The sequence below is a fragment of the Pimephales promelas genome, chromosome 7 (assembly GCF_988280905.1).
Source record: "Pimephales promelas chromosome 7, fPimPro1.hap1.1, whole genome shotgun sequence".
Taxonomy (NCBI): domain Eukaryota; kingdom Metazoa; phylum Chordata; class Actinopteri; order Cypriniformes; family Leuciscidae; genus Pimephales; species Pimephales promelas.
In genome coordinates, this window is record NC_142775.1 from 39,782,671 (window position 1) to 39,802,609 (window position 19,939).

The window sequence follows — 19,939 nt, forward strand, 5'->3', positions numbered from 1 at the left end:
ATTCGGGCTAATAAAAATCAAATATTCGAATATTTGTTTATTTAAAAATGACGTTTAACGAAAAAGACATTATTTTTTAAGTTGATTTTTCTGAATTGCTAAAACACTAAACCCCATTCTCTGAACCAGTGTTCAATAGTCTAGGCTAAATTTGTCGAATAAATCACTCTTTCTGTAAAACTTGTTTAAAAAATAATTAAACAAGTTCAGGTAGTAGATGCATACATTTTATTAAATATACAATTAATTCATTTCATTTGTACAGAACTATTTTTATAGGCACCACCACAAAAATATTATTTTAATTGTGTAATGTATGTAAATAAAAGTAAGAATGGAATAGACCAGAAATATAATGACAAAATGTTTAAATATAGCCTATACCTAATATGTGACACAAAAAGCCTGTTTATTATTTTGGCATTATCATCATCGCAAATATTCTCAAAAACCTCCAAATTGTTTTAAATCCACAAATGTTTTATGAATTTATTGGGTTCTTTCGAATTAATTCCTGTATAAGCATTACAACACACATTAAAAAAAAACTTTTATATAGCAAGGAAGCATTAAATGTGACAGATGTTACAAAAAAATAAATGTTTTAAAATGCTGTTCTTTTGACATTTCTATTCATCAAAGAATCCAGAAAAATAAAATGCATCACAGTAGTGACACCAAACTTTTACAGAGTTCTCTGAAGTGCCACTAATGTTCAATGATGCAAACTATGATTGCTCATGATTATGTCCGACATGACTTTTTGCTGAATTTAAAAATTGAGTAATAATTCTACAAAAATTAGTTAAATATGGGTCCTCACCAAATATTGTTAAGCCTGTCATTTTGTTCTTGAACTAAGACGTTCCCAAGAAAATATATTTGATCAAGAAATATATAATATACCAGAATCGCACACTTGCGTATTTTTCTCAAGACTTTTTTAAACTTCCTGTTACCCTCAAATCTAAAACATTTTTATTGTTGAGTAATTTATTTTAAACCTCCACAATATGATTTTTTTTTTTTTTTTTTTTTAACAAAGGTTTGTCTCAGGTAATTAATATCTTTTTAAGTTGACATCCACATGTGTGTATAATTTTAATATTTATTCTGTATTATATAAATAAAAAGTTGTCCGCATTAAATTAGGAAAAGTCATTAAATCTGAAGAAAAAAAAAATCATATTGACCCCAAATATAATAGGATGGTTAAGAAAATGCATGTAAAATCCTGAACCTAAAAGCATGTCTTGATTTAAATTGGAAATCTCAGACCTTCAAGTGATATTTTTCCGAACTTTTCTGATGGGATGAGGCGACCGGCATCCTGTATCGCACTGTCTTCCAGAACCTCGAGGTCGGTGAGGATTGGCCGTCTCTCCACAGTAAAGGATTATTCTTGCGGAGGAGATGTTGCAGTCCGAGAGGCAGGTGTGTGTAGTCCCGAATCTGCCCCAGCTGGATGACAATCACACCGGTTTCTCCTTGTACCAGAGCCTGATGAATCCCCACTTGCAGATCATAAGCTTCAGGAGATATGCTACTTGTTCCTGGTGTTAAAATGATGATAAGCCTCTGACTAAGCTGTATCTTAGTTTCAATCAGGTTCATGCAATCTGGTTAAGACACAGGAAGGAACATGGAACGTTTGAGAAACATGCATCAAAAAGCACCAGTGTATCTATTGCACACAGCAGAAAATATTAGGATGGTCCTCAGTATCTTTGATTACTTCAGAAGCAAATTTATTTAAAGTCCCCCAGTGGTGGTGTTTTTAATATGCTTTAAAGGGATAGTTCACTTTGAAATTACTTTTTAGTATGTTTTAGCTTACCTCAAGGGCATCCAAGATGTAGGAGTCTTTGTTTCCACAGTATTTTCAATTTTGATATTTTTAGGTCAAATCGTTCATATAATGGAGGTCTATGGTCACCACCTCAAAGAGCATGCACAGAGAAGTCCAAATTAAACATGATTTAATGACTCGTAAATGTAAGTACAAGTTGATGGCCTAAGACACGAAACGAGCGGTTTGTGTGAGAAAACGAACAGTATTTATATCGTTTTTACCTCTTGTAATCACAGCCACGTCCAACTGATCTGAGGGCACGGGCGCTTCGGTCTGCGGTACGTCACTCATTGTTTACACAGAGATTTTGGAAGCGTTACCCTTCACTGTGAAGATCCAATCATATTTAGATATACAGGAAATCACAATGGAAGACGATTTCAATATATCAACAGACAACGCTGAATTTTTTTGCACCCGCGAGAGATCACAGAGCCCTCAGATTATTTGGACGTGGCTGTGATTACAAGAGGTAAAAACGATATAAATACAGTTCGTTTTCTCACACAAACCCTTTGTTTCGTGTCTTAGGCCATCAATGTGTACTTACATTTACGAGTCATTAAATCATGTTTAATCTGGACTTCTCTGTGCATGCCCTTTGAGGTGGTGACCATAGACCTCCATTATATGAACGGTTTGACCTAAAAATATCAAAATTTAAAATACTGTGTAAACAAAGACACCTACATCTTGGATGCCCTTGAGGTAAGATAAAACATACCAAACATTAATTTCAAAGTGAATTTTGTCTTATTTTATGAAAAGGGTATCCTGGTTGCTGCCTTTGCGCAGAGCGATTTTATTCACGCTCCTAGGCAGTCTGGACACCATGGACCAGATCTAGGGAACGGGGAACGGGGAGGGAGCAGCAAGACGATGACGACGTCTATGCCACACACCGAAGCAGTTTGTTTATACCTATGGATCCAACATGGCAGCAGATGCGAAGTTACCTTTCAATACACCATCATAAATTTCTGACCCATCGACTTCTGCCGTGTCGCTTTCATGTCATCTGGGCTACGTAGACGCACATTTGATATGTAGAACCCAATAATACGGCTCTGGGCATTCGTAAACCACGCCTCAAATACAATAAAATGAACATGTGGTTCCCAGACCACGTCTCAATGTCACTGAGGCATGCTCTGACGTTAGGGGAGGATATTATGAAATTAACTTTATGCCTAAAACAATATTGTTCATTTTGAACCAAATGTTCATTTTGTATAATATTTTTAACTGTTGTAAGGTCATTGTATTTTACTTTTTAAGCATTGTAACTGTTAATTTTTTTATTATGTCTTGTATGTTTATTGTATTTATTTTTGTTTTGTGTTTTATGTGGAACCTTTACTGCGGCCTTCTTGGCCAGGGCTCCTTCGCAAAAGAGACTTGTACTCAAAGGATTTCCCTGGTTAAATAAGGGTTAAATAAATAAAAATATCAAATAAGCTACTTCATTTTGATGCATTTTTACAGAAAACAAGACTTCAGTCATTTTGCTTCTCCATGCATATGGATTTGCATGTTTAGATATTTGTACAGGAAACACTGAGGAACAGCATAATTGTTTTTGCAATGTTCATCACACAACATATCAAAAATGGTTCACTGCGAGATGTTTCGAACAGAAGCGTACCTTCCCCAGGTAGGTCGTCTCTGCCGTGAATAAAGAGTTTATAGCCACAGTATCTCTCCAGCACTGTTAGAAGAGGTCCATTCACAAAGTCACTCACAGTTTTGCTTGTCGTTTCATCCGAGTTTCTCTGGTAAATCACATAAGCATCATACAGCTTCCCATCTGTCAAAACAAGCATTTTGCATTGTAGTCATATGTGTTAACAGTATTCACACTCACATTATACATCTAAACATAAGAATGCATTAAATTAAAGTGTTTATTTTTTAAACAAAAAAAAATCTGCCAATGGGGTCAGAAAAAAAAGGGAAAACAAGATTATTTTTCTGACCACATTGGCAGATATTTTTTCTTGTTTTAACCCTTTTTAACACCGTTGAGTGCATTAAGGACCAAAAATGGCCACATAACAAACATTGCCTAAAATATTATATATTATTATTATTTTCCACTTTTACCAAGTTAAATCTTTTAATCAGCATCAGTCCTCATCATAACTACCAACAATTTATTCCATTTCAGGATTTTAACCCTTTAATTACCAGTTTTGTTGGCAAAACCATCGATTTGTATAAGAGGAAAAAACACAAAAATTCAATTATTCTCAATAAACTAAATGCAAAGAGAAAACTTTAGATTTGGATTATCACAGTCTTGAATATGTCAAAGATTAGCAGCAACAATATTTCTGGTGCATTTAAAGATTTTGTGTTATGCCAGATTTTTTTTTAAAAAAATCACACTTAGCGCGTTAAAGACCAAAAATGGCCCCATATTAAACATTTCCTAAAATATTATTTATTATTATTATTATTTTCCACTTTTACCAAGTTAAATCTTTTAATCAGCATCAGTCCTCATCATAACTACCAAAAATGTATTCAGTTTCAGGATTTTAACCCTTTAATTACCAGTTTTGTTGGCAAAACCATCGATTTGTATAAGAGGAAAAAACACAAAAATTCAATTATTCTCGATAAACTAAATGCAAAGAGAAAACTTTAGATTTGGATTATCACAGTCTTGAATATGTCAAAGATTAGCAGCAACATTATTTCTGGTGCATTTAAAGATTTTGTGTTATGCCAGATTTTTAAAAAAAAAATCACACTTAGTCACACTAAAGACCAAAAATGGCCCCATATTAAACATTTCCTAAAATATTATATATTATTATTATTTTCCACTTTTACCAAGTTAAATCTTTTAATCAGCATCAGTCCTCATCATAAATACCAAAAAATGTATTCAGTTTCAGGATTTTAACCCTTTAATTGGAAACCAGGAAAATAAGGTGCATTTCCACCCATTGGGAATACATATGTAGTGATGTCATCTGGTGGAATACACTATATAATGCAAATATAATGCTTTTGCTTCAAAATGAAAGGATGTTTGAGCAAAAATCATGTTTCATGTATTAATGACAGCCTCTGATTTAAACAACGTTTTAATGGGTTTCAATGGGCCATTTTTGGTGCTGAGTGTTACTATTTGATCTACACAGTGCGTGTTATACATATTTTGCAAAATGGGATCACATTTTTTACATTTATCCAAAAAGTCACAATTTTGCCAAATTTCATACCATTTGCATTAAAACAGCCAAAGAAATTAAACTGCAAAAGACCAAAAGTGTCCCTAATGCAGCACAAGGGTTAAGCAAAAATTCGTTTGATTTTGTTCAGAAAACAGGACTTTATATCATAAGTAACTTGACTTCTCAAGTAAATGTACGTTGATTTAAGAGTGTACTGGAAAACATGACATAAAAACTGAGTAATAAATCATCCCCATACACATACAGTATCTAGCAGTCCCACTCCTTTACAATTGAAAAACTGGACTATTATAATACATTTTAGTAAATAATATTGCATTATCTATTTAACTATTAACGAAATTATATTTCAAATAAATTAAAATATTTTTAAAAATACATTCTTTACCCTCTTTCCTGTTGAACTTGATGGGAATTTCCCTCAAAAACAGCACCAGATCCAATGAAAACCACTTGACTGTTCCACTGAGCACCAGGACCAGAAGAAATGTGCAAATGCATGCCAGAATCACAGCGTGCATTGATGCTAAAACACAACATGAAAACAAGGCTTTGACTTTCTCATGACTTGTGAATTAACATTCATGCATTCAAAATATTACAATGGTAAAATAACATAAAAATATGAATACTAAATTGGAGATCTTAGCAATATTGTATTCAAGTATTAACTTTGCTCTATAATGTAAGTCAAGACGCGGCATTACAATATAGAGCATAAAAATACACAGCACCCAAATATTTGGTAAAATAATAATGCATTTTAATTCAGTTATATTCATCATAGGTCATCTCACCTCGACTTTTCAAAGTGACCGATACAAACATCACTCTATAGGAGTCTTTAGTTCTGCAGCGAAACTCAGAAACGAGGTCCAACTCGGAAACTTTAGTAATATACAATAATAACTGAACGCTGCCATCTATAGTTCTGGAGAAAAAAAGCACCCGTTATCCATTTTTCATCAGAAAATTTGCAAGAACTAAAGAGCAGGATATCAGTTTATGGTGAATTGCTTTTCTTTTAAAGGGGTCATGACATGAGACATCAGATTTGCCTGTGATCTTTTGACATGTACAGTAAGAGGTCTTTGTACCATTAAAATATCCTGCAATTTTCAAAACAAGACGTTTCTTTAATCAAGTTCTAGATATCAACCTGTTTTCCTGCTTATATCCATCGTCCTCCCTCAGTGTGGTTTTATTCCTTTGCCAGAGAACAGGACACTCATCACACACAAAGAAGACAGAGCATACGAGGATCAGTTCTGTGCCTGAGAAACAACAGCAATCAGGGCGTTTCCATTTCACAGTGACATTAAATCTTTCCAGAGCTCATTATTACAATGAAAACTTGCATAAAAACACACCAACATTATAAAAGGACTTCGAGAACTTTCTTGCAGATGCTCAGTGACTGATATATCTTTCTCTCTTCTTTTTTTTTTTTTTTTGGTCTATAAAATGCCTGTTGTATTATTTCTATTTTTGCTATCATTTTATATGCATATACATAAACATGTCCAAAGATTGATAATATTTGTTGAGACACCAGTACCTCTGTTGTGTTATTGTAAAGAAAAATAAATAAATAATATAGAATAAAAAAAAAAAAATAAGGACCTTGAGATGGGAAATTAAATAATAATAAACATATTTGAGCTGTCAGGATTTTAATTTTTTTTTTTTATGAAATACTCAATTATGGTCATGATGAACATGCAACAATTCTAGTACAATTGTGATGTTTTGCGGGTCAATTGATTAAAAAATTGTATTATATGAAATGTAGAAATGTTGCTTTGGCAATAAACTAAAATTATTAACAGGAAATCAACAAAAACTAAAATAGAAATAAATAGCAATCTTTTTTTAAAATAAAACTTAATCTTATGTGCTTTTGTCATTTTACTATAGTAAAACTACTATGAAAACTAAAAAATAATAAAGGAAAAAATATATAATTTTAAAAAATAAGAAATAAACTAGAATGAAAACCTTTGGTTTTATATTTAAATATTTAAAATACTGTCTATAATATTCACATTTTGAGAAAAAAAAAACTATGTTTAATTTTGTTTTTTTTTTAAATCATAGCCATGTTTACCTTTTTGGTAACACTTTACAATAAGGTCTCTTTTATTAACATTGGTTAATTTATTAAATAACAAACTAACGATGTAAAACATTTAATAATATTTTTTGTAAATGTTATTTAATAAAAATGCACTTAATGCTAAATAAATGTTGAAATGAACGTCAACCAAAATTAATAAATGCTACAGAAGTAGGGCTGTCAAATGATTAATCGCGATTAATCGCATCCAAAATAAAAGTTTTTGTTTACATAATATATGTGGGTGCTCTGTGTATTATTTTGTATATACTGTATATGTATATTTAATGAAATGTATATTTAAGAAAAAATATTATTTATATATAAAATATTTATATTTACATATCATATAAATGATATATAAATCTACATACAGTATATACATTAAAATATTTCTTAAACATATACAGCATGTGTGTGTGTGTGTGTTTATATATATATATATATATATATATAAAATAATTATACACAGTGCACCCACCCACATATATTATGTAAACACAAACTTTTATTTTGGATGCGATTAATCACGATTACTCGTTTGACAGCCCTACGCATTGTTCATCTTAACTAATTAATAGAATCTTATCGTAAAATGTCATCCTTTTTGATATGTGAGAAGAAATAATGTTAAAGGCTTACGGTCATAATCAGATTATTTATGATGATAAGAGATTTGAACCCATTCCTCACCCACATCAGTGATGACGACGGAGTTGTTGACAGGAAGTTGAAACACCGGAGGATTGTTGACGGACTGAGCTGTGAGCAAGAGTTAGTGTGTTAGAAATAACTTCTAGCTCAAAGTACAGGACTATATAGGACTATATACCTTTAATGATCAGTCTGCGATGTCCAGAGGTGTTGTGTTTTAACCCATTGTGCTCCCATGTGCAAACGCAGGTGTAAATACCCTCGCTTTCTTTCGAAGAGTTGCGGATAGGTAAACGTTTAGACTCTTGGTTTGGAATAAGAGAGAAGTTCTGCCAAAGAGAAAAGATTGGGACAATAATAGGCTATCGCATTCGTGAATAGATGTAAACGAGTGTTATAATCCACTTTCCACGGTCAAATCAACTGTCATTATAATTTCAAAAGTCGCACTAGTACAATTCTCATTTCATATGCAAAGATGTCACCCAATCAGAACAGTGGGTGTTTATGATGTCGTCTTAAAGGAGACACGCCCCTTTAAACTGAGCTTTGAAAAACAACAATTTATGTGTAAATTATCACTTTTTCATGTACAAATCTTAAAAATAACTTGTTCTCCGAGGTCCACAAAGAAGAAGAAAACTCTTTATATATTTTTGTCCATTGAAATAAAGATATTTTAAATTCAATGTCAAGTTGTCACAAGACACTGACAGGTTATGATGTATGTCAAGTAACAAAGACATATTTGCATTAAAAATGTCATAATTGAGTGAATGACACTTGATGACAGTTGTCATAAACATGTATATGTCATGATTATGAAGGTGTCATGTCGGTCTTATGCACACCCCTTCAATTAAAGTGTTACCGAGTTTTCTATTATCGTCTAATTTCGTTCAGTGTAAATTACTAACAAGAGTGAACAGCTGAATTCACCGTTTGGTTAAATTTCCAAAATATGAAACCTTTTTAAGTGAAAAACAGGATATTCATCATAAACCCTGATCAGATCAACATCCCCACCTCACTTTAGCTGACTCATACATTGCAAACATGCTGTCGAATTGGCCACAAACATCAAACTCAACACACCTTATACCAGAGGAACGCGGCCTGCTGATTTTCACACACTGGACAATAGATTGCTATCGCCTTTTCTTCCACCATGGGGGAGTACAAGAGATCTGTGTGGAACGACTCATAAACCACGATATCAGTTTCGTATTCATCACATCTGTCTTTTTCATACCACCTACAGGACAACACACAAACACACGATTACTACAGAAACATATTTCATCTCTTCATGTTCAGTGTCCCAATGCAGAAACTTGAAGCTTGTATTTTAAGCACTTACACACTCTCAGAAAAAAAGGTATAGGCTACAAAAGCTGTCACTGGGGCTGTACCTTTTCAAAAGGTACACTTTTGTACCCAAAGGCTGCATATTGTACCTTCCTAGTGGCACCTAAAATGTACATATTAACATAACACCTAAAATGTACACATTAGCACCTAAAATATACATATTAGGACCTAAAATAGACATATTAGCTCCTGAAATGTACATATTAACACTAAAATGGACATATTAGCACCTAAATGGACATATTAGCATCTAAAATGGACATATTAGCTCCTGAAATGTACATATTAGCACCTGAAATGTACATATTAGCACCTAACATGTACCTATAGCACCTAAAATGTACATCTTAACACCTAAAATGCACATATTAGCACCTAAAATGTACATTGTTAGCACATGAAATGTACATATTAGCACCTAAAATGTACCTATTAGCACCTAAAATGCACATATTAGCACCTAAAATGTACATATTAACACCTAAAATGCACATATTAGCACCTAAAATGTACATATTAACACCTAAAATGTACATATTAGCACCTAAAATGGACATATTAGCTCCTGAAATGTACATATTAGCACCTAAAATATACATATTAGCACCTAAAATGGACATATTAGCACCTAAAATGCACATATTAGCACCTAAAATATACATATTAGCACCTAAAATGGACATATTAGCTCCTGAAATGTACATATTAGCACCTAAAATATACTTATTAACACCTAAAATGCACACATTAGCACCTAAAATGTAAATATTAACACTAAAAATGTACATATTAGCACCTAAAATGTACATATTAGCACATGAAATGGACATATTAGCACCTAAAATTAACATATTAACACCTGAAATGTTCATATTAGCACCTAAAATGTACATATTAGCACATAAAATGTCCATATTAGCACCTGAAATGTACATATTATCACCTAAAATGGACAAAAGTTTACCTTTTGAAAAGGTACAGCCCCAGTGACAGCTTTTACTTTTTTTTCTGAGAGTGCACTAGTTATGTACAGTAATATTATACTTTTATTCAGTATGGACACATTAAATTGGTAAATTGACATTTATAATGTTACAAAAGGCCCAAAAAAAATGCTATTCTTTTGAACATTCAATACCGGAATACAGAATGTGTCGTGGTTTCTGCAAAGATAAACTGTTTTCGACATTGATAATAATCAGAAATGTTATTTATGAGCATCAGATCATCATATTAGAGTGATTTATGAAGGATCATGTGACACTGAAAACTGGAGTAATGAAGATCACAGGAATAAATTACATTTTTACATCAACCTGTAATAATATTTCACTATTTTTACTGTATTTTTGATCAAATAATTCTCTTTCAAAAACATTTTAAAAAATGAGTTTGAAAAGTAGCGTGATATTAACATGGTTCACTGAAACATTTAAATCTTGTCATCATATATTCACAGTCATGCTGTTCCAAATGCATGACTTTCATTAATATACTTTCGGCTGTCACATGACTTGTGGTGTGTGGTGCTCGAGTCATATGCATACACTGCTATGATATATTTTCACAGTATGGAAAACTGTACATGCTACATTTAAAAAAAAATATATATATATTCATGATTTGTAACCTCAACATTATTTCTTTTGTCAAATCCACTTAAATAATTGATGTAGTTCAGATAACATAATATTTTAAGTTTCTAATGATTAAATTAATCACCTTCATTGTATTAACTCAATTTTTCCTTTTTTAATGAACTTAAATTTTTAAGGCAGCCAGATTACTTCTTTTTTTTTTTTTAAGTTAAACCAACAATATATTATTAGTGCAGGTTTGAAACAACATACAAGTAAATAAAGTTTGAATATTGCTTTAGAGCAGGTGCATTGACATGTGAGTGAAGTGTGTGTGTGATCACCAGCGTGTGATGTAGAGTCCCGTGTCGTCCAGGGTCAGCCAGAGTATGTATAACACGGACTGGTGGTAATGCACACGCTCACTCTCCGCCGTCCCGATCCGCTCAGTCTGATTGGTTCTGCTGAGGTTCCTCCACCAGTCGTACGCGTAGCCTTCAGTGGACTCATAGCACTCTACACTCGGGCAGGGGAAATACAGGGATTCTCCAGCTCTCACTCTCAATGATTTCCTATTGCCTATTAGTTCACACTGAACTAATAAAACACAAGTTTATTGGTTAAAGAGTTAATTGGTTTAACCCAGTTGGGTTAATTGCCTGAATGCATATACAGTATTTAGTCAAATATCCCCTTCAAACAAACAAATATAGATCAATCAGTTTATGTTGGACTAAATCTGTTTTCTCTGCCAATTAACCAAAAAGCATCTCAGCTTCTGCATTTATTACAAAATCTGTCCACTTGTCAACGACCCCAATAACTTTTTAAACAAATGTGCAAAAAAATAAATAAAACTAAATCAATAAACAACTTAAAAATCTGTCAACAACCCAAATATCTATTTTTAAAGAAATGAGCAAATAAATAAATAAAGATCAATCAATCAATAAATTAAAATACGTCCATTTGTCAACAGCCCAAATATCTTTTTTTAAAGAAATGAGCAAATAAATAAATAAAAATAAATAAATAAATTAACAACTTAAAAAATCTGTCCATTTGTCAACAACCCAAATATCTATTTTTAAAGAAATAAGCAAATAAACAAATACATGAATAAATAACTTAAATCAAGCCAAATCATATCTATTTTTAAAGAAATGTGCAAATAAATAAACAACTTAAAATGTGACCATTTGTCAAAAATCCCAAATATATTTTTAAACAAATTAATTCAAATCTAGCCATGTCAACAACCCAAATAAATGCACACATACATGAATGTCAACCAGTTTTATTCCCACAAAATCAAAAGCATTTTAGCATTTCTATTTAAATGGAAAAAACAAACAAAAATATAGCCTATTATTTTCAAAGAAATGTGCAAATAACTAAAAATAACAAAAATAAATAAATTACTTTAAATCTGTCAATTTGACAACAACCTAAATATTTATTTTTAAAGAAATGTGCAAATTCATAAATAAAGAAAAAGCAATCAATAAATCTTAAATATGCATGTCCAATTGTCAAGAAATGTGCAAATAAATAAATACCTTAAAATGTTTTTTTTTGTCAATTTTTGTCAATCCCAACTATATTTTTAATTAATTAATTAAAATCTAACCATGTCAACAACCCAAATTATTTTTAAGTGCAAACAAATAAATAAATGCACACATAAATGAAGTTTTATTCCCACAAAAAACTATAAAACAACCCAAATATCTTTTTTTTAAATTTAAGTTTTAAGTTTATTTTCTAAGTTACCTGTGGAGTTGGACTGATAAGAGACCAGGACAGATTCCGACAGGAGCAAAATAATCCTCATCATCATCATCATCATCATCGTCATCGCTGTAAAGCATATCAAGTTTCACTTCATATTAATGCAACACTATATGACTGATATGCACTGAGAGCAGCGTCACTGTACCTTTATGCAATCGGTTCCAGCCTGTAATAATGCAATAAGCTGATGGCTGACGTTATTTCAGTTATTATTTTCATCTAGTGTGAGCTTGAGGAAAGAGGATGTCGTTTACTCAACTCTTTTATCAAGTAATCTTCACTTAATCTCTATTTCTTGAGGTTAAACTTTTGAAAACAGGATATTATAAGAAGAAATTAATCGTTTAAACTTTTGAAAACAGGATATTATAAGAAGAAATTAATTGTTTTGACGGGTTAAAAGTACATAAAACATTTTTAGAACATAAACATTAAGCGTCATTGCATTCAATGCTTCAATGAAGGCTTCACAAAATCCCTCAAATAAATATATAGATTCCAGTGGTTATTGCTTGTTGAGGCAAACATCTCTATTGATATTGATCATAACTTGTGTGAAACATCTGAGGAATGTGTTAAATCATGTTTTGTTGGTGAGAGATGTGCAGTTACTTTGCTTATTGATGCTTTCAGTACAACATGTTTTCAGATGATATAAAGCAGGTCTAATTCACACAAATGCTGGGTTGTTTCAACCCATGTTTGGGTCAAATATCGCCACATTTTGAAACCCAACGGTTAGATTTGGTCGTATTTGACCCAAACATAAGTTAAAAAAGAATTTTTACAACAAACCATTTTAAAATGCTGGATTGTTTCAACCCATGTTTGGGTCAAATATCAGATTTGGTCATATTTGACCCAAACACGAGTTGAAAAAAGCATTTTTACAACAAACCATTTTAAAATGCTGGGTTGTTTCAACCCATGTTTGGGTGAAATATCGACACATTTTGTAACCCAATGGTTAGATTTGGTCGTATTTGACCCAAACATGAGTTAAAAAAGCATTTTTACAACAAAACATTTTAAAATGCTGGATTGTTTCAAACCATGTTTGGGTCAAATATCGCCAAATTTTGAAACCCAACGGTTAGATTTGGTCGTATTTGACCCAAACATGAGTTGAAAAAAAGCATTTTTACAACAAACTATTTTAAAATGCTGGGTTGTTTCAACCCGTGTTTGGGTCAAATATCAGATTTGGTCATATTTGACCCAAACACGAGTTGAAAAAAGCATTTTTACAAAAAAAAAAAACATTTTAAAATGCTGGATTGTTTCAACCCCTGTTTGGGTCAAATATCGCCACATTTTGTAACCCAACGGTTAGATTCGGTTGTATTTGACCCAAACATGAGTTAAAAAAGCATTTTTACAACAAACCATTTTAAAATGGTGGGTTGTTTCAACCCATGTTTGGGTCAAATATCAGGTCATATTTGACCCAAACACGAGTTGAAAAAAGCATTTTTACTGGATTGTTTCAACCCATGTTTGGGTCAAATATCGCCACATTTTGAAACCCAACGGTTAGATTTGGTCGTATTTGACCCAAACATGAGTTGAAAAAAAGCATTTTTACAACAAACCATTTTAAAATGCTGGGTTGTTTTAACCCATGTTTGGGTCAAATATGGACAAACTTAAAGGTAAACGTCATTACAATTTTTTTACGGCTAGGTTTGTCCATATTTGTCCCATTTAGTCCGGTCAGGAAAAATAACATCTTCACAAATTATTTAATTTTCTAATTCTATTAACTACAACTTATGATTAAATTAACTCCTAATTACTGCTTATTAATAGTAATTAAGGTAGTTAAGTTTAGGTATTAAGGGGTGTAGAATATAATCATGGAGAATAAGGGATCTATAAGTACTAATAAACAGACAATATTCTAGTAATATGCATGCTAATAATCAACTATTAATAGTGCGAATTGGACCCTAAACAGAATTGTTACCATATTTTTTTATTATAAATATGTTAAAAGCATGATGTAGTCGTGCTTGGAGTCACGCGCAATGAAAGATGACAAAGTGTGCTTATGTTTATACAAAGAAATGATGAGCACATGCATTATTTATAACATGCTTTTTATATGCATTTGTTTTTATTTTTGCATAATAAAACCTGTATCTGCAGTTTAGTGTTCAGTGATTATTCTTCCCTGATAAACACACATCACTTCTGGCCATTACTGTTTTATTTTTTGCATTCATTGTAAGAGAAGTTTAGGTGACTGAACATTACGTGGAAATGAAGCAAGATGAAAACTCCACGCCACAAGCTGAGCAAGAACTTCCTGTTTTCAGAAAGGTTATCTCGTCCACGAGAAACACACGGGAGGCCTGCGTTACAGTGACACGGCTCATTTACTGCGGGTTAAGCTCTTCTAGACGTGGAAACCCCCCTGAACTGTGATATGACGATACTTCAAAGCTTATTACGTTCATCAAAGCTGCAAGCACCATTGTTTTGTCCTTTCCAGAATCAATATTTCATATTATTGACAAAAATCAAGACCCTAAAATGTATTCTTGAATGCATGTAAATTCCAGATATGGGGGTTAGAAAATGTCTATATTTACATCATTTTATGCAGTTAAAGAGTGCCGTTTCAGTTTCTCCTCCAAAAAATCAGCATGATTAAACAGTTTAATAAACAATAATTGAATTACAACTACAAAATGTTGCAGAATAATGTAATTTATGAATGAATTTAGCATAAAAGGTTCGTTGGAGTTGAGTAAAGAACCCTACGCTTCACATAATATACTGTACAACCCCAATGAACCCTCTTTTATAAGAGTGTAGACTGGACACAATTAAATTAAGTAGAAGCAAAATGTGTTGCTTTAACCAATTTGAATATAAAAAGCATAAAAAATCATTTTTTTTACAGTTGGTGATTGTTAGTTGGCGCGTGTCCTACTTTGGTAAATCATCCAGCGCATTGCCATAATCCAGCCGACTCGAGTGATGTTTCTGGTGGTTTGCGCTCCGACAGACAGATGTTTCTGCATCTGGAGCATCAGTGACGCGCAGCGCTGGGATAACACACACACTCGCAGCGCTGGGATAACACACACACTCGCAGCGTCTTCTTCATCAGGATCCACTTCACTGAGATTCACCGCTGGAAAACAGAAGAATAAGAGGAAGACATGAATCAGACGGCTGGAGTGTCCAACCACTGCCACAGGCGCTCATCCATCGACGTGAAGGTGAGGAAGACTTCTCATCATCATCACTGTGTGCTAAAGAGACCATCAAGACCTCGTAGAACTTCTGATTAATAGTTCATTTGAATGTTTTTTTGAAAGGGGTTTCACAGCAACTGTCCCGAATTATATAAAATATGAACTAGGAAGGTTGTGCACTTTGCATAATACACTCTTAGAAGAAAAGGTTCTATATAGAACCTTAAAAGGTTCTATCAGTGCTATGCATTTGGAACCCCTAAAAGGTTCTATACACTCTTAAAAAAAGGTTCTATATAGAACCCTGGGGCCAATAGAACCTTTTACCAAAAAAATGGTATGGAGTTCCATATATGAAGCGGGGGATGGAACCATTTCTGGTTCTAAATAGAACCATTTCTTCTAAGAGTGTATATTTATATTTAGCTTCTAAAATGTATTCATGTCTCAACTTAACAGTACAAAATCGTAGCGCGTCGTCTAAACTCAAACCATTTATGTTAAGTAAAACATTCTTACATCCAGAGGGTGGCAGTGTAGAGCGAGACGACTTGTGTTCAATCTGCTTAAATATACGTACAATTTAAGTTTACTTGATCCGTTCGTGTTGGATTACATGATTGATTTGTGTTGCATTAACTGAAACTGGGCGGTGCTTGTTAGTTCCCAGCATGCTTTGCATATGGTTGAATTAAAAGAGAATAAATGTTCGTTGTTTTATGTTTTTTTTGTTGAGAAATTTAGAAAAGGGGAAGATTTGATAGTGTGTAATTGTGATTAATGTTAAATTACATCGGAATTATTCGAACCTTTTAGATTTACCATTGTGGAGAAGAGTGGAGCATTTTGTTTTATTATTAACATTTAAGATGCTAATATATGTGCTAATGCTTGCAAATAGCTAGCTATGGTCTATCAATTATATGTCACTAAAATAATTGAAATATTAATGGATGAATGAATATTAAAATACCAGAATCATTACAGGACGCCTTTAAAAATGTACGTTGAGACGACTTAAATTCCATGATGTTGAAGTTACATAAACAAATTATGTTTTAAAAAAAAATAATTAAAGCCAACATGTCATTTTTTTAGTGTACCAGAATGTAAATGTAAATTTTGTAAACTGGGGAGTTAACCTTGCACTTATTCTGTAATTAATAAGAGCTGAATACTTACATTTAATCAATTAAATTAATACTTTTATTCAGCTATAGGACACATTACATAAATGAATAAAAATGTAAGACATTTATAATGTAAACAAAAAAAGATCTCCATGACAAATAAATGCTGTTCTTTTGAACTTTTTGTTAATAAAACAATTCTGAAAAAAGGTGTATTTATATACTGTACATATTGAAAAATTATTAATAACAAGCGCCATCAATAATTTAGCAAATCCTTTAAAATTGCTTAACCCAACTTTGGGTCAAATATGGACAAATTGGGTTAGATTTGTTAATTACATTTTTTAACCCAACGTTTGGGTTTGTCCATATTTCACCCAAAGTTGGGTTAAAACAACCCAGCATTTTTAGAGTGTAAAGTGATTTCTGAAGGATCATGTGACACCGAAGACTGGTGTGATCACAATATATTAACAGTTATATTGTAAATTGTAAAAATATATATTTTTAAATTCATTTAAAATAAAATGCAGCACATGGTAAGCAGAAGAGACTTTCTTTCAGAACAGGAGGAGTTTAATTAAACATCATTTTAAAGTTCAGTGTTAAGTTCAGCAAGTTGTGCTTGGAGTCGATTGTTTTATTTGTGATAATAACGACAAATTATGCAACATCATTTTAATCCAGACTGTAATGCAAAGAAATTATGAACACATTTTATATATACATATTTAAATGTTCATATTTTGGTGGTTTACTTGAACTTGTAAACCAATATCCCCTTTCTGTCCTCTTTCTCAACACAATCTCAGCACACACAGATTTAAGCGCTCATTGTTTTTTCTTCTTTCATTTTGTCTTTTGTTTCAGTCTCTTCTGGCATTAAGGCTTAATGTGAGCAGGAGATTAAAGTTAGCGAGTTTTACTTTAATCTCAAGCAACTCTATTACTAACATAATACAGACGGACGGCTTTTAAAAACATGATCTGCTCTTCTCAGAGCGTGTTGAAACACTTCAGATTTCAGGACATCTGTAGGACAGTTAGTGTGCATTATTCAATTCAGACAGCATCAACACACACACACACACACCTGCAGGTTCCTTCATGCTCTACATTTAGATGCACTCAGTAAGTTTGAGTGAGTCTCATGAATAATTGAATGACCGTCCTCTGACGTGTCCCTCGAGGCCAGCCTGACCTTCGCCAGATAAACCTTTAATCTGCTATTTTATATGTGGATCTTAAAACTAAACATGGTGACAAGCTAACATGCAGAGATAGTGATCATACCGCTCACAAGTTCTGATTTATAATGCCTTGAAAGAAGTCTCTTCTGCTTACCAATGCTGCATTTTATTAGGTGTTCAAGCACGAAGTGTTGAAAACCTATTGTATTTGCTAGAGAGAAAAAAAAATCCCCTAAAATGCATCGTGCAGCCCAAACATTAAGGGTTAAGCTCTGAAACTTTGTCAGATGGTAGGGCCTCAAATTGTGAAGAAGTGATCAGAGTATGAGCCCGATTGGCCCATAGGTGGCGCTACAGCAACCAAAAGTACTAAATTGCTTATAACTAGACCGTTCAACTTAGTCCCTGGTTTTTTGCCCAATCGGGACCAAACCAGTCTAGGCCTATTCTCTGGACTCTCTAGATCAATAATTATCGAAAAAAAGTTGAAATTTTGCATTATGTTGGCTGTAACAGGGTAATTTAGATAGTGGTCTGTGGCAAAATTCCGGCAAAAGCCTGTAAATCCCCCCCAAAAAGTCACAACTTCACAAAAATCGATGAGCATGTGGCCTAACACTCTGGACTCTCTAGATAATTAATTATCGAAAAAAAAAAGTAGAACTTTTGCTTTTGATTGGCTATAACAGGGTCGTTTACAAAAGGGATGGGACAAAATGCACCCAAAATCATATAAATCCTAAAGGAAAACTCAAAATTTTCACAAAAATTGATGAGCATATCATATGTCTCATAACATGCCGAAGAAGCATGCACAGTTTCATGGAGATCGGACCATAGGTGGCACTATAACTGTTAAAAAGCTTTAAAACCATGCATTTCCAATGTTAAATTGCCTGTATTGATTGTAAATGGTGTTTTACATCTATTATGTCCGTGGATAAATGCATGTTAAATAAAATTGAATGCTTTTCTATGCTTTTGTGCTTAAAGGCCTGAACTGCTTGAACACCGATAATTGCTGCTTGCAGCTTTAATTTTAAATGAATTTTTACAATAACTGTTAATATATTGTGATCAAAGCATCATTACTCCAGTCTTCGGTGTCACATGATCCTTCAGAAATCACACTCTAAAAATTGCTGGGTTGATTTGACCCAAATATGGACAAACCCAGCCATTGGGTTACATATTTTTAATTACATTTTTAAACGTTTGAGTTTGTCCATATTTGACCCAAAATTGACTTAAAACAACCCAGAATTTTTTTAGAGTGTGAGGTGAATATCCAGTTTTTAATGTTGTTTGTGTGTGTATGTGGTGTTTTTAATTCGCTTTAACACACGCCGTGTGTAAGTTGATAAGTGGACAGCATTGCTGAGTATTTCCTCCTTAAAACTGCAGTGAACCAAAGACAGTCTCACAAACAACCTTGTAACCAATCAGATCAACGTGTGATCGTCAACCAGTGGATTTCTGAGTGAGGGAGTGAGTGGAGGCGGGGCTCATTTGCATATTCATAGAACCGCGCATACTAAATGAGAGATATTTTAAGGCATGAAGTTTTTTTTGAAATATGTCATTTTGGTGATCAAATATGAGTTTTAAGTGATAAAATGGTTGACTACAGGCTACAGGGGGACTTTAATTTCACAGAATATAGGATCGCATGCAATATTTAAAATATTTAACGCAATTTAATGTTTTTAATCACGATAAATCACAGAAAAAAAATGTGTTCAATCTCGTTAATTTCAGACCTATTTTAGTAGGTTTAGGGTTATATATATAACCCTAACCCTACATACACTAATAAACACAGACAAGTTATATAACACAA

General features: G+C 32.8%; 2 protein-coding genes across 4 annotated transcripts in view; one reads left to right on the forward strand and one right to left on the reverse strand.

Annotated features, from left to right (window-relative positions):
• Positions 1-213: 213 nt before the first annotated feature.
• il1rl1 (interleukin 1 receptor-like 1) lies at positions 214-15,648 on the reverse strand. 3 transcript variants are annotated; one of them, XM_089133477.1, is made up of 11 exons: positions 15,509-15,648; positions 12,550-12,636; positions 11,121-11,292; positions 8,924-9,083; positions 8,007-8,157; positions 7,868-7,936; positions 6,218-6,332; positions 5,856-5,989; positions 5,447-5,584; positions 3,498-3,659; positions 214-1,619 (listed from the first exon to the last, which is right to left on the reverse strand). In XM_089133477.1, the coding sequence occupies exons 1-11, from the start codon at positions 15,606-15,608 to the stop codon at positions 1,273-1,275; spliced, it is 1,635 nt and encodes a 544-aa protein (XP_088989603.1). In that variant the 5' UTR covers positions 15,609-15,648; the 3' UTR covers positions 214-1,272. The 3 variants fall into 3 exon arrangements, with proteins under 3 accessions (XP_088989603.1, XP_088989602.1, XP_039539495.2); XM_089133476.1 differs by having other exon boundaries at positions 11,121-11,373; XM_039683561.2 differs by lacking the exon at positions 15,509-15,648 and adding an exon at positions 12,716-13,406 and having other exon boundaries at positions 11,121-11,373.
• Positions 15,649-15,706: 58 nt separating this feature from the next.
• LOC120487261 (inactive dipeptidyl peptidase 10) overlaps positions 15,707-19,939 on the forward strand; it is a 31,612-nt gene continuing 27,379 nt past the window's right edge. Inside the window, exon 1 of the mRNA XM_039683559.2 lies at positions 15,707-15,800. Within this exon, the coding sequence (XP_039539493.2) occupies positions 15,741-15,800 (60 nt within the window). The 5' untranslated portion in view covers positions 15,707-15,740. The remainder of the gene's footprint in view (positions 15,801-19,939) is intronic.